Source organism: Chelmon rostratus, chromosome 8 (assembly GCF_017976325.1).
Source record: "Chelmon rostratus isolate fCheRos1 chromosome 8, fCheRos1.pri, whole genome shotgun sequence".
In the NCBI taxonomy this organism is placed as follows: domain Eukaryota; kingdom Metazoa; phylum Chordata; class Actinopteri; order Chaetodontiformes; family Chaetodontidae; genus Chelmon; species Chelmon rostratus.
The window spans coordinates 8,251,212-8,266,318 of record NC_055665.1 but is presented as its reverse complement, the minus strand read 5'-3'; the positions used below and the strand labels follow the sequence as shown (position 1 = coordinate 8,266,318).

The following is a 15,107-nucleotide window of genomic DNA, read 5'->3' as shown; positions in this document are numbered from 1 at the left end:
CTGTTGAGGTCTCGGAAAAAACCTCTCATGTGGTTGCAGGCTTTCAGAAATCAGTGCCGTTGATGGTGTAGACTCTTTGAAGGAGCTGTGTAATTATATTTGTATAAACCTCTTGTGAATGGCGTCTACCTCAAAATCATAAGACCCCAAATATGTTTTACTAGACCCACAATTCAGTATTTTGAATAGCTTCGTTTTCGTTTTATAGAATGTAATCACATGCAATTAGAAGCAACATATTTTAGCTTCATGGTAATTATGCAGTTATGAAACAATACGTCAGTAAAATTAACATGAGGGAAATCCAGTTAGGGAAAGCCATGAATCTGAACCACAACATGGCGTGGGAAAGATCTCTACAAAGACTAACATAGTGCAGACTGTCTTTTGTGGTCTTACCCAAAACCAGCCTTTACAGATAATGACATCTATAGCTACATTCATGATCCTAAGTTCAATTAATCACATTTTACTATAATGACCAAATGGGAAGCATTTTTTTGAGTCTAAAACTGCACAAACAATATAATTGTAAGGGTATAAGCGGTGCTTTGGGACTGGCTTTTGATTCTTCTCAGTAACAGGCTTCAAATTAAAACAGCATTTTTAATGTGTGCCGCATTAATTGCCACTTTGCATGCGATTTGTTTCTGCTCCTTTCTTTCACAGAGGCGAGCTGTTCTTTGTCAGTTGAGCTCCTCTTTCTCTATTTCTAATTTTAACTCAGAGGGTTTTTTCTTGGTATTTGACCTCTGAGCTCCAAACTGCTTCAGTTTTCAACACCAAGTTTTCAGTACTCCCCACAGTTCCATGTCTTAAATAGCTGCTCTTTTACGGTGCGCTGTGCTGTTGTTGTCTGAGACCTGCAGTACTATATTTCTTCCTAGTGACTCAAATATTCATACAAGCTGTGTATTACCATTCATAGGAGTGCCTGTAGTGAAAGCATTATTTAATATTTTAGTTCCCACGTTGAAAAAAGTAAAATCTTCACTTGTGGCATAGGATTCATTTTCTTATCTTAAAAATTCAGAAACGTCTCTATATCAGCTGATCCATGTTTGTTTAGTTTCATTTATTTCACCCCTGTCCATGGGGGAATGTGCCCTTAATGACCATTATTGAACACAGTATTTAAAAATAGTATGTTCCCATGGCAGTTTCAGAAGCACCCGCTCCATGATGAGCTCCAGATGTTGTCCAGATGTGCTCTTAAGTGGGCGACACTAGTAGGCTTAGACAGGAGCACACCACCACTGCCGCCACTGCTGTCGCTGCCACCATTCAGAGCCAAAACCAAACCTATATACGCCTTACTCTGACGATGGCGGGGTTCAAATATGGTCAGGTGTAGTAGCTCTCCCTATGGTGGGTGCAAAGAATTTCTCAGTGATTCTGCCCACGCTCTCTACATCCATTGCGATGAGTCACCGTGTGCAGAGTGAGTCAGTTTTTCTCTGAGTGACACAGGATGACTTTTTCCTCTTAACTGCAAAAATGCAGTTGACCACAAACTCCTGAAGTGTTGCAGCAGCATTTTTTTTTTTACAGATTTTGTTTCATCAAAACACTATTTATTAACATCAGCCATTTACTCTGCTGAATGAATTGTTTTGCATTTTCTAACGTGGGGTCACAAGTGCTAGGTCACCTCCACCACTCCTGCTTTCACGGAGAAGTTTAACGCCTCTCTTTATGTAGAGTTGTCATATAGCACCCCCCAGTGGATTAATGCAGCATTACACTCCAGTGAAAAAATCACCTGCATATCACCCTTTGTTTTTGACTTCATTATTTCTCATATTAGCATTCAGATAGCAACACCCCTTTGCATGACTTAAAATTATATTTCATGTTTTGTAGAAGACATCACAATATTTCCTCCTATGTACAGCTGCATATATTACATGTCCTGCTCAGGCATCAATTGTAAATGTTAAAAGTACAGTAAATCCTATGATAAACGTGACAGTTGGAACAGAACAGTGTAAAACATTAATTTGCAACAAAGCAAGCCCCACTAAGGACCACTATTTATGATTTCCAGCATTCAAATATGTAAAGATTTTAACAGTTCATCATTTAAAAGTCTTTTGAAGGATCAAATTTCTCCGGTCCAGTGCAGGATTAGCTTGATCCTTTGTCCAACTATGCTTTCTACTTTAGCCCTCACTTGTGTGTCTGCAGCCGGAGAGCTCACTTGTCTTCTCCATACCCATTCCATGTAAGACAAATGTTCGTCTTGTTTAAATTTGCAGTTCGAGAGCCTGCGTGTCACAGCGTCAGGCAGGGAGCCCAGTCACAGTCTGTGTTGAGATTAATGCTTCATCTTCAAGCACTGCACTTCCTCCTGGATGGGAAAGACATTTTTTAACAATCAATTATATCATAGTCATGATCTTGGGAACCACAACTTCTGTATTCTCTCTTATGGCAGTATGCAGCAGGCACAATGTACGAATCAATGCAAAACTCAAAGCATGCCGAACTGACCTGCAGTGCCATTCGTTTGTTTCTCTCCTCCCGCAGTTCTTCTTTCACTTCCTGCATGTCTCGCCTGATCAAAAGAGACAGAAACAAAAAGAGGAGTTTGCAGACGTCTAACTAGGTCAAGACGTAAGTCAAGTCAAATGTAATTAAGCTTTAATGTAATTAGGCACCAGTAGTGAAAAAAACATTGTGTTGTTGTCCTGTTAGGATTCAAGATTTGCCAATTAACACATCTTTAAAATGGCTATAGTTGATAAATTTATAATTGCAACGTATCAAATGATGATGTAACAATGTGAAAGGGGTCGCTCGTAGTGATGAAGCTACATAGAATTATCACCTGGATCTGCAGCTCCACTCAGCTTTATGAAGGTGTGAGTTTCAGCTCATTGTTTTTCTGTGAGGCTGCAAATTTGCTATCTTATTAAACTCTCACCACTCTCACAGCATCACTTTGACACAGCTGTTTTCATTGAAAATGCTCTAAAATAATCTCCGTACAACCTGCTAAGCACAAACCTGTCTGCTTCTAAACATATTGGAACATTTAGCAGCTCGAAAAACAGATATTTCCCTTGAGATTTGGTGGAGACCAAAAGTAGAGTTAAACAAAAGTTAATATTGGACTGGTGGCTTGAAACATGGCTCCAAATGAACTATAATGTTGTTCCATAACTGCTGGTTGTGTCACAATTTTGTGTTTACAACTTGTTTCCGCTGCCACCATGTGGCCAAAAAAGTCAGTTCACAAAATCAGATCATAATGTTATAAGGGTCTCTGTCTTAACAGCAACATACTGACTGTTCCAGACATTGCCATATAAAAGTCAACATACAGTAAAAGATGGTGCAATTCAGCAGTGCAGAGAGGCACTGTTTTTATTGTTTTATGGGTTAGCGTAGCGTCTGAACCAAAACAGGGAGAGGAGGCTAGGAATGGCTTTTTTTTCTTTATTGAAATAAATTACAATTCATCTCCAAAATGTGAAATTGTGGGACACCAACAACATGACAGCAAGCATTAACGAATTTCATTATGGAACACTGATTATAGCAAGAGGCTTGGTTCACACCTTTTTATGTCAAGACCTTTACAGCCTGCTGTGGGTGCCCAGTGCGTCATCATAGTAACTGAGTGGACCTCTTGCCAGGTTAAAGCAGGGTGGAGCTATACTGGGAATTACACAAAACTCTATGGACCAATAACCATCATTACAAGGAAAGCTGGAACAAAACCGGGCGCAACAAAACTAAGAGGAGAGTGAGGGTGATGTCAAGACTAGAGGGCTCAAGAAGTTCAGTGGCCAGGAAATCATGGGTCGGCTGCACTCAGCATGGCTCATGTTTAGCAACCAGGCCGCTGTGATGTTTCATATTAAAACAATCAAAGGGAAGAGATGCCAAAGATCTAACATTGTTAGGTTCTTTTCTTTGGCTGGAGTGCTTATGTTTAGTACACAGCTTGTATTGCTCTCTGAGGTTTTGATTAGTCACTTCCAGTGTGTGTTAGTGTCCACAAACAACACCAGGAATTCATTTGGGATAAGAGGTCCCTCTACGCCTTCTCTGTTAGGGAATTTGAGTGTTGTGAAGTCCCTGTTTAAACAATACAATAGCTTTACTTGTCTCTTAAACACCTCTGAGGTTTTAAACATTACAAATGTAAAGTACTCACTCGTGTCGTGTCTGTAGCAGCTCCACAGCCATCCTCAGCTCTTTGAGCTCAGCCTGCAGGCTTTCCACAGTCGGCCCCTCTTTGTGAGTCACAGTTCTGCCATCCACAGCAACTTTGGGTGGTGCTGGTCGAACAGGAGGCGGCGTCTTGGGTCGATGATCAGGCACTGCAGGTGATGGCAGGAGGTTTTCTGTACTCTGCAATGAATTAGGTGGCTTTGCATGACATTGTACAGACTACTGAACTGCGCTGGCTTCATCCTAAAATACTGAGTCGTGCAATTGAAATGTAAAATATCTTTACTGAAGCAGTCAATGTCACAAACCTTTTGCAAGCCAGGTAATTTCTCAGTCTGGAATTTTTTCGGCGATAATTCTGGTTCTGTCTCGTCACTAGAACTCTGGGCCTGCAAAGGAGGATAAACCATGCCAAACATTGCTAGTAATCATTCCTCTCAACCTGCCTTAACAACTCTCATTCCTTAATTATGCCAACTTTTCACGTGGGTCTGTCTGTTAGGCAGCATGTAGAGGCCATTGAAGGTTACATAGAAGAATAAATCCCTTCATTTCCGTTCCCTTTGATAATCCCGGGAGATCAGGCCAGAACTTGTCGGTGTAAAGTGGGCATGTGGGAGGCTCATCTATCATTAAGGCCTTGCTCTTGCTCGAACACATCTTGTGGCTTCATTGCATTCTGATATACTGAGAGTGCAATGAAGCTGTTATCTCTTCCTCTCTGACAATGATTTCTCTTGTATAACTGCTGAACCTTAGCGGTAGTGGAGTCTAGAAAAGCCGTCTCTCGAACATTTATCACTCATGGCACTGAAAACATTGTTACTGAATTGCAAGTTGTGCAGAAAATTACATTGACATGGAAATATGTCACTGATTGCAGAACCACCAAAAGAGGAAAATAGGCTTGAAACGCAGGGCACCGCTAAATGTGTTCGGTTCCATTTTCTCTCTCCACTGTATGACAAAAATATAAGTACTTTTCTTTGCCAAGTATGCACAAGATAAACCTGGGAGTTGCCTCATTGTTACTGTGATAATCACAAGTTGCAAAGGTCATCTACAGAATGGTGTCGAGCATTACTCATGTGGTTTAACAGCTCCTGCCGCAATTCATTGTGTTGCTCCTCACCTCATACTTCAAGCAGAGCAGAAGTTGTGATTAAAACATGATAAAACAATATGAGCGCGTCACTAACGTGGACTGCTACGGCCAGGCCTGATGGTGGTCTCCTCTGTGGGGGTTTGGCTCTGTTTGCTGTAGGATGACTCAGCTTTTCGGTCTGAATGTCCACTCCGTCAAAGTGATTGGCCTCCTTCTCCTCCGGTTGTTTCAGTGCGGCAGGAGCCACATCACCGTTGGTTCTGCTGATAATAAGAGTGGCATTTTATGAGATTTAGATTTGTGTCAACATTTGATGGAAGTAAGTGGGGAACATAAGAGAGGAACTGAATCAGACTCTCAAAAATGTTCTCATAATGTATAAAAATGTGGTGCACAGACAAAGAAAAAACTTTGCATGTGGTTTCCAGTTTCCTAAACTCTAATAGTTGCAGGTGCAGAGCATGGCAGCTGCAGTCTTGAAGTCTCTCTGTATGTCTTATTTTGTAGTGGCATGCGTTTCACTTTCACAGTGCATATACAGTGATGCATGTCTTTTTGTGTCACAGCTCAACTTCAGTAACCTTTCGTGTATTGTTAGATCTGATATGAGGTTTAGAAATGATCGGCCTTGAGGTTAAGGCTTCCAAAATTCAGAGGGATTCGTGTGGAAGCTGGAAAGATATCCCTTCAAAACGCATTTGCTTGGAAACAATTTTCAGAAGAAGCTTGTTCTCCGTTAGCAGCCCCCTCTTGACAGGACCGTTTTTGTTTTCTCAGTTGTGTGTGTGCCTGCTTGTGTGTGTGTTTTGCTCAGGAAACAGGAAATGGGCTGCTCTCGTCTGTTTAGGCCCGATCTGACTCATCCCAGAGTTTCCACTGAGCCTTTAAAGGTCGGCATCCTGGCATTCTTCTTTAAGGACACCATGGCAACTGGTGGCAGCTACCAAAACCTTCAGCATCTAAAAACACCGCTCCCGGTGCCAGACCATGGAGGAGAAAGTGTTCCTGACATTTCCTAAAAGCCTTTTGCTTTAGAAAGGTTGCAAATGAAACAGTATTCATGTTAGATGTTGCAAGACATATTCTCCAGTAAGGCTTTAGCGGTTTTGCATGAGATTAGTCGTGGGACAGGACATCAGAGATGCTGTGACATCACTCACTTAGGCAAAATCTTGTTGGGTTTGTCTTTGACTGGAGGTGGGCTGGGCTTGTTGATGTATGGCAGCTTGACTTTGGTTGGAGGATTGCTTCTCAGGTCCTTAACCTCTGGTTTATGATCTGCAAAGCAAATTTATCACTTTACTCATCAACATTATTGATCTTTGAAAGGACTGTGTCACGTTTTAATAAAAGCCACTGCCATTTATACCTTTTGCCTTTGCTGGGCCACCTTTCTCCATCGCTGAGGCGTCTGTCGTCGCTGAAAATGTAGCGTGGAAGAACATTTAACACAAAGTTGCTTTTGATATGGAAGTAGCACGGCTGTATTTTAGATGGTAAAATTATTGTAATCGTAAAATTGCAGAATTACTGCACACAATGAAGCACTGACACGCTGCTTTGGGATTTTGTCAGGCAAATATTGTCTCTCTGAGTCCATTGACCATTGTAAAAAAGTTTCCCTAAGCGGCTGCTTTGAAGGTGCTTTCTATCTGCAGGGCATTTCCCAGCTGTGGTTGTGTGTAACAATATGAATATAGAGCAGGCTGCTCCTAAATGAAGCATGCACGCTCAGCAGATCTGCCTTTGATAAATAAGTTAGCTTTCATACTCATGCAGGTGTGGCCTCTCGTAGTAAATGCACTGATACACTCTATCCTTTGTGTTAATTACTGTTTTCATTGAGAGCGCTTAAGAGAACTATAACACTGCCGGTGAAAAAACACTGGTTTAAAGCATTATGGCTAAATATGGTGGGGGAGAAAATGCTACTGGTCTTTTAATTAAACTGTAATCTAGTTTACGAGCAGTTGCATTGGGAAGAAAAGGTTGTGCACATCACTGGGGCAGGCCAGGTCACAGCTGTATCCAGTAGCACTGCAGTAACAGTTTCCAAGGATCTCAACAAGTTCCTCGGGGACAGGCACTCTGGCTCAGCTCATAGAAAAAAATACAGCCACTGAGAGGACTTTGTTTTGGAGACTGATGAGAGAATGGATGCTTGAATTAGGGAGCCTCAGTGAACTGAAGGTAATGTGAGAGAGGCTCCTATTTGCCATGCAAGTCAAGTGCTCATTTCAAACAGAAGAGGTTGAAGAACCTGGTTACAGCCCAGCTACATAAATATAAGCTCAAATGTAAGAAGCTGCTCTAATGCATAGCCCTTCAAAAACAACGCTTAGTTATACTGAGAGATGCCTAACGGACCGAATGAGAACAGGAAGCCTACCTTGAGTGTTCAAAGCATTGTGCAACATTCCCTCTCAAGCAAACCATCCACACAGCAGTAGTAGCTCAAGTGCTGCTTCTTGTGCTGGTTGTGAAAATCTCTGTGACAGAGCTCTCCTCCGTCCCCCCACCCCCTTGTTTCCTCCAAGACTCCTGAACTGTGTCACATGACCCGTCTAACCATCCCCCATCGGAGTGCGAGACTTCCTGTGAAATTCTTGTGAGTGATACTGTGTGGAAAAAAAAAATGCTGTAATGAGCGTAATGTGGTGCGAATACAAATTATGCGGCCGTGCTGATACCCAGTTAGTTCAGGTGGCATATTTGAATATCTGAGCACTTTGAATGGGACTGTGTCACCTGCATGTTCAACCACAAATGTTTTGATGAGAATGCATTTTGGATTTCCAACCAAGGAAAGAGCTGGAAGTCCAAAGTTGACATTTTTGTTGTTTCGTTGGTTCAAATAATTTGCTAAATTTGCACCCTGCACCAGAGACGGCACTCCTCAGCTGAAACGAGACAACAAACCACATCCTGCTCAGGGTGCCTCGCAGATTTCATTTCTGCAACTTCATGTTTCAAAGGCTGTTAAAGTTCATCTGCACTTTTTTAATGTCCAAACTAAAAAGGTAAAGTTTTGGCTGCAATAACTGTGAGAAAACAGTAACAACGACAACAACACTTGAAGTCATTTAAACTTTTTACAAGGAAAACCTGCGACACAGAAATGCCATTCAATTGAATCAAAGTTGGTTACAAACCTAGCTATCTATAACGGCACAAAAACAAACCGCAAGTGAGCCAAAAGTTCTAATTGTTTGTTGTCCTTTACATGATATAACACAGTATGGCAATATTTGTTTGTTTTTTTTGTGTCATTTCCCCATTAAGGTAATGTAGTAAGGATTTTTTTAAACTGGTTAAACTTGTTTAAACGAGTCTGCTTGTCTAACCCTCTTGGCATGATGAAAGATGAACACTTCAGTGCAGTGGATTCCTCAGTAGTCGTAGCAATACCACAGCTTAGGGCTACTTTGTCGCAAAATAAAACTCTATTCAAACTTTTACTCATGCAAAAGTACTAGCAAAAAAGTATTAGCATTAGAATATACCCAAAGTACCAAGAGTAAAAATACTCATGATGCAGAATGGCCCATTTCAGAATCATTATATTGTTTGATTACAACTATGGATGCACTGATGTGCACAGGTGGGCCTAAGTGTACATTATGTACAGAACGGTAGATTAATCTATAATATTACATAATAATTTATTAGTTGATCTTATTTTTTGTTCATAATTTGAATCTGCGAAATAACTAAAGCTGTGAGATAGATGCAGCCAAAAAAAAAATAAATAAAAAAAATACTTGGCTGCAAATTGTAGTGGCTTTGAAGCATAAAATGGAATTAATTATCAAAATTATACTTAATGAACACTACTTCAGTAAATGACTATAGAGGAAAATGGAGGAAACAGAAGTATGATTAACTAATGTGGTGCATTAATATGGAGAACCACACTGAAAGGGCTTCAAGTTGCTTCAGCAGCACATTGAAATAATGACATTGATCAGTGCACCATTTTGGCTTCTTTTATACCAAACACTGAACCCAGCCAGTTTTTCTGCCAATTTCTCCATCTGCTAAAACAGCAGTCTGTTACAGTCCAGACTGTAAGCACCCTGCCAGGCTAAACACAACTGCAGCCAGAAGTCATGAGTCACGAGAGAGCCTCTACAGCCTGGTAGATCCCCACTCTGTCAATCTGATCAATGCTACATACACGCTGCTCCCTTACCTGCGGGTTTCTTGTCGACGTTGCGTGCAGGCGGTTGGCTTGTAGTCCCGGACTAGAGGAGGGGAAACGGAAAACTCAAACAGGTTGGCAAGTACGTCCCCTTGTGAACTAAAGGCATCTCTATATGCACACTCTTTCCACTAAGGGAATTTTCAGTGAGTAACTCCAAAACAGAGGATGTTAAAGACAACCCTGACTCACTGTACACAGGCTGCAGACTTGCTTAAGAAGGCAAAGAGCAGCCAGCTGCAGCTGCTTCACATTCTGAACCATTTCAAAACAATAATAGAAGCATAGCAGGAATGAATTACTATAAAGCATGTCCATAACTTCATGGCAGCACAATGCAGTTGTCAGATCTTGATGGCTGACTTCAACAAGAATATTCCTGATGTTGTGTTTCAGTCCACTCACTTGCAGACTGTCCATCTGTGGTATCACCATGACAAAGTTATCAGGAAAGAAGCCACAGCGTCCGTTTAGCTCTCCCTCCCACCAGCCTTCATCTTCTGTTTCCTTCACATGGAGATTAAAGAGTCACATCAGAAGCTCAAACAGGGCAGTGTCCTTTGGGACGTGAAATTGCTGCACAGGGGTTACCAAACGGTCAAGCAAGACATGGTTACTTCTCAAGTTATCATACGAGGAACAAGATGTTTTTCTATGATAGCTCATGATTTGGGCAACTGCCACATTTGTGTCATTAAAACAAATGTGAGTCATCTTGTGCGCTGTGTCACATGATCTCCTTGAGAGTGACACAACTGGTTTGGCAGGATGAACAGTGATCCACCTGCAGCTGCTTTGTAAGAAAGTAAATTGCACCCAGAGGGCGAGTCTTATGAGTCTGTTTTAATGGCATGACATCATGGGAAGACAACAACGCCAGAAAATAACAACACAGTGTGCTCAAACCTTTCTCAGTATCACAACAGTGTCTCCTTTTTTCAGGTCCAACTCATCCTCCGCTTTGGCCTTGTAGTCAAACATGACTTGGCAAGACTCCACCCCTGAGGAGACGTAGCATAAGATGTAGCAAGGAAACACGGAAGCTGGGCATTATAATAAGAGATAAGAGGTTCAAGCAATGGCGACTGTTCTTGTCATCCTTGTGAACAATCTTCATGTTGCCAACACAAAGAATAAACGACAAGAATTTGTGACAAACTGGAGATAAAAGTTGTAAAACCTGATCCCAGAAGGATATTCCACTGACGTAACCCCGTGTACAGAGATTAATCAAGCCATGTCGCTGTTAAGTGTTCTCCCGTAAACCGGCCAGGTAAAAGTACAGGAATTACCACTCGTCACATGTCAGCGGCGTGTCTGGATATAAATAGACCTGTCTAATTGCTTTTGAAATGCTGTTCAAAAATAGACACAGTGTGTAAAGTCAGGGTGTCACCTTAGGGATCAATCCGTTCTGCAAACAGTTTGAGAATGAGCAAATGCGAATTATAGTAGCTTAGCACTTAAAAAAACATGTGCGCTCACCATTTTTTGCTTTGTTTCTCACACTTGCCCTTTGAGATATCTTTATCAAGACAAAAACAAAGTACATTAGTCAAAGGCAAGTAATCCATTCGTCTCAGAAGTGATATTTCTGCATTACATACCTCCTTATTGAAGACCGCCTCAGTGAGTTTGGGTCTAATCTTGCCCTCATTGTGGTCTGTCAAAAGGATGTCATACATAACAAGTTTTTTTTTATTATTTATTTAAAAGTTCAGATTACATGTACAGAAAAAGGAACAATAAAGCACACAGACGTTTTGGCTTTACCAACCTTTAGGCGAAACAAAAATTTCTTTGACAAAATTTGACGGAAATGCTCCCACTTTGCCATTTTTCACCCCCATCCACCATCCATCTTCAATCTGTTGTGTAGATCGAATGAAGGAGAGACGGAGTACAGCAAGAAAATATGTTAGAGAGCATTTTAAAGACACGTCGTCATCCAGTGCGTGTTCTAGAAATCAGTCTGTTTAATCTCCGATTTGATCCGTGATTACTTGATGGTTTGAACTCTCGGAACAAGTCGGATCAGTTCACAGGCATTTCCATATAGCTGTAACCAGGAAACATGTTTTATAAGCCTGCCAGCCGATGAGGGGAATATAATACCCAAAGAATCAATGACCACCTTTTGTGAAATGCTCTTTAGTTATGCTGGGTTGGCCGAGCAAACATTTTGCCAACGCCCTGATTGACATAAAATGCTACGGTTTGGGCTACTGAGCAGCTGAAGCAAGCAGGAGGTAAATGCTTTGCTTCCAGGCAGCTAAACAGCAGGCTAACACCACTCATCACTGTTCAGTTTTTGAGTTCAAATGTGAGCAATAAGAGATGGGACTCTACCTCTCTGATGATATCTATGGTGTCCCCGACATCCAGCCTCAGCTCATCTTCATTCATGGGGCTGTAGGCAAACACTACCTCGCATTTCCTCGTCTGCTTCATCCTCTTGACTGGAAAGACAAAGAATCAGCAGCCACATCAACAGGCCGATGTAAAGTTTCTAATCCACTGGTAATGCTGATGGAGAAACTAGAGCTCAGTAATGGTGTGTTTAGCCTGATAGGAGTCAGAGCAGTCAGCCGTCAACAGGAAAGCGCTAAGACTGCAAAGCACTTGGCGCTCATTCACGTTTCTAACATGTCTGATCCCTCAAAGGCACTGTTTGTTTTTATCTGCTCCTTTTTCATACACGATAATCAGGATTTGTGTGGCGAGGAAGTGGTAAACATATATTTACAGTCAGCTTGCTTGCTGCACTGTCTCGCTGAGTGCATGCACCACACTAACCACAGTTTTAAACCCTTGTGTTTTTAGAAGAAGGAAACTACAACAGAAAAAAACAGCCTGTTTTCAAAAACATGGTCAAATATGTTCATGGTTTTTTAGAGCTAACTGCAATATTGCAATGTGCGCTTTTTTTTTTTCATTAAATCCAACATAATCAGCTCTGATCAACCCTGGATCTTGTACACACGTAGTTTATAGCAGATTTCATTATTTGCAAATAAAGGGTTTCATTCCAAATGGACATATGGACCATTTTGTGTAACCATTATATAACCATTTCCCAGCAAAACTCTATTTACACTAACTCTGTTGTGGGTAAATATTAAATTTTGGAGCAAATTTTGAAGATAAAATGGTTTTATACTGAAGTATTGCCTCTTTTTGTGTTGTGAATAAAATATTTGCCTGATAGAAGACTTTTTGGGATGATTTTGAATCCCACATGCTTCTTGGACAAAGAGTGCATAGCTTGTTTCTGCTTCCTAAGCTGATAACAGTGGAAAAAAATAGAGTACTGAGAGTTTAGACTTAGCATTGTACTTTTTCTAAGGCTTCGTGGTTCCCTCTTGCTGTCACCTATCAAATAGACTGGCACCTCCTGTAATGAAAAACCAAAACGGGGCATGTTTTAACACACACAGGATAAACACGAACACACATAAACGTGCAGGGCAGTGACGACGCAATGCTGTGGCCTGTGTAGCGTTAACAGACCTTGACAAAGTTGGCGGGGAAGATGCCTCTCTTTCCCCTCAGCTCGCCCTCCAGCCATCCCTCCTCGCTGGCCTTGGTGACGTCTTTGACCACCTCCCCCGACCTCACTGTGAGCTCGTCTCCCATGGTGCTCTCGAAGTCGAGCAGCACCAGCACCTCTACAGTACCACGGTAAATGGGGCAGAAAATTAGATTCTCTGCACAAAAGCCGCTGCACTTGGCTCACAAGTAATGTGTCCTGACATTTCAAAACCAAGACGAGCAGCAGAGGATAACCAGGGATATGGGCGTTGAGTAAACACTGAATATTACAGATAAACTGTACAAGTTTCTTCTGTCCGTGAAAGCAGAAAGCATATTTTCCATGTGAGGAGTTTCCTGCAGGATTAAGAGAATTTGACAGGGCTGAAAAATCAACAAATTACAGAAAAGTCAGCCATCATAGTTTTTTCCAGCACAAACTGCCATAAAAACATCTCTGGGTAAAAACAAAAATAATATGACCCTAGTTTTCCACAGGACACAAACACATGCATTCAGTCTATGCAAAGTTATGCAATCGTATCCATATACCACAGCTTTGGTTTTATTTGTGCGCCAAATTAGAATCCTTTTTATGCATTTGTGCAGACACAAAACAGCTAAGTTTTTTTATTACTTTGCACTTACACTTTGTGTTTTGCCATCAGATTTCCAGAATCAAAGCAAGCAGGCAGCTAAGGGGATTAAACATAACAAAATTCCACAAGTACATAGGAAAAAGTGACAAAGCTGACTCACCCATGGTGTCTTTCTGTATTTGAATATGTAATTCCTTCACAAAGCAGCAGACTAACTCTTGAGCAAAGGGAGAACTGAAAGAGCGCGGCTGTGTTGTCTAAGACTTAGAGATATGGCAGCCAAGGCCCTTCTTCCTACTTGTCAAACATTAACATTGAGCAACTTTTACTGTGGCTAGTCATGGCAAGTCAACAGCAAGAAGTAGGATGGGTCATACAGCGCAGGGAGAGAGAGAGAGAGAGAGAGTGCAAGAGAGAGAGAGAGAGAGAAGGAGGAGAGAGGGAGGAAATGGAGATGAACAGGTAAGACAGGTTTATAGTGACGGAACAAAGCTCACAATAAGTGAGGGTTGGAGTGGAGCATGTCAACACTGAAATGCAATGAAAACATTTGGAGACAAAGTCAGCACTCACAAGCAGCGCAGTTACAGGCTCATTCAGGTCTCCACAGTGCACGGGGTCAGACAGCTATGGATTTAAAACTCAGTACCTTACTTATGCTTCTTGGGCGGACTTTGCGTGTCTGTAATGATGTTGTTTTCAAGGCTGCCATTTATAGAAAGCAGAACCAGGCTACGCAAGACTGAATTTCACACACCGAAATAACACACGCCAAAGAAAAGTAACTAAATACATATTTTATGAAGATGAAACTGTACTTTGTTACGCATGGGCTGTAGTAACTCATGGTCCCTGCCTTTGCCCAAGTTGATATGTTAGGTCATGGGGTTAAGTCATCAGATATGCAGACCAGGCCCACTAGAGTACTTCCTCATACTCCCTGTTGAATGTTCGTAAATGAGTCATCTCAGTCTAGTCATTTGTCCTGTAAAACTGTTATCAATCAGCACAAATCCTGGAAGTGTCAGCGGGCAGAAGTGGTTAGTCAGGGTGGAGGACATGCATAAGTTCTGAGATGATTTGATGGATGATGGTTTGATCTGCCTAGTGAAGAGGTTTACCTGGTGACTCCAGTGACTTTCCTCAAGAGGTCATGGCGAGTGGTCCGGCAGGGTTGAGGAAATACTGATTCAGCCCATTAAAATCATTCTCGATCTCACGATTGAATATGCTAATGTTAGAGTTATTTCTCCTAAAACATAAGATCTCATGTAGTTGTTTGCTGTGCAGCTGGTGCATTTATGTATGTAAACAAGCGAAACAATCGTCGAGCTACCAAAGAAGGGTCTCAGTGTTGGTTGGTCAATGACCACATTTACATGCATGCTAATTTTCCACTATTATTCCAAATATGACAATATTCTTTTGATACGGGTCATTTTCCAGTTAGATTTTCCAAATTAGACCTTATTCTGAATGGAGCATTTTC

At 41.5% G+C, this 15,107-nt stretch overlaps 1 protein-coding gene across 2 annotated transcripts; it reads right to left on the bottom strand.

Moving 5' to 3' along the window:
* Positions 1-1,827: 1,827 nt before the first annotated feature.
* Positions 1,828-13,949, bottom strand: sh3d21 (SH3 domain containing 21). 2 transcript variants are annotated; one of them, XM_041942416.1, is made up of 17 exons: positions 13,779-13,949; positions 12,999-13,156; positions 12,825-12,882; positions 11,838-11,947; positions 11,266-11,356; positions 11,096-11,151; positions 10,974-11,013; positions 10,395-10,489; positions 9,894-9,995; positions 9,480-9,531; positions 6,657-6,707; positions 6,448-6,565; positions 5,382-5,547; positions 4,491-4,571; positions 4,166-4,362; positions 2,494-2,557; positions 1,828-2,350 (listed from the first exon to the last, which is right to left on the bottom strand). In XM_041942416.1, the coding sequence occupies exons 1-17, from the start codon at positions 13,780-13,782 to the stop codon at positions 2,318-2,320; spliced, it is 1,476 nt and encodes a 491-aa protein (XP_041798350.1). In that variant the 5' UTR covers positions 13,783-13,949; the 3' UTR covers positions 1,828-2,317. The 2 variants fall into 2 exon arrangements, with proteins under 2 accessions (XP_041798350.1, XP_041798349.1); XM_041942415.1 differs by having other exon boundaries at positions 5,382-5,550; positions 13,779-13,948.
* Positions 13,950-15,107: the final 1,158 nt, after the last annotated feature.

Excerpts from the sequence above, each read along its gene's own strand:
- sh3d21 (XM_041942415.1), bottom strand. Across the intron at positions 4,572-5,381 it reads GCCTGGCCGTAGCAGTCCAC|GCCCAGAGTTCTAGTGACGA; the intron begins GTTAGTGACGCG and ends CCTCCTTTGCAG. Across the intron at positions 2,558-4,165 it reads CTGCTACAGACACGACACGA|GCGAGACATGCAGGAAGTGA; the intron begins GTGAGTACTTTA and ends TCTTTTGATCAG.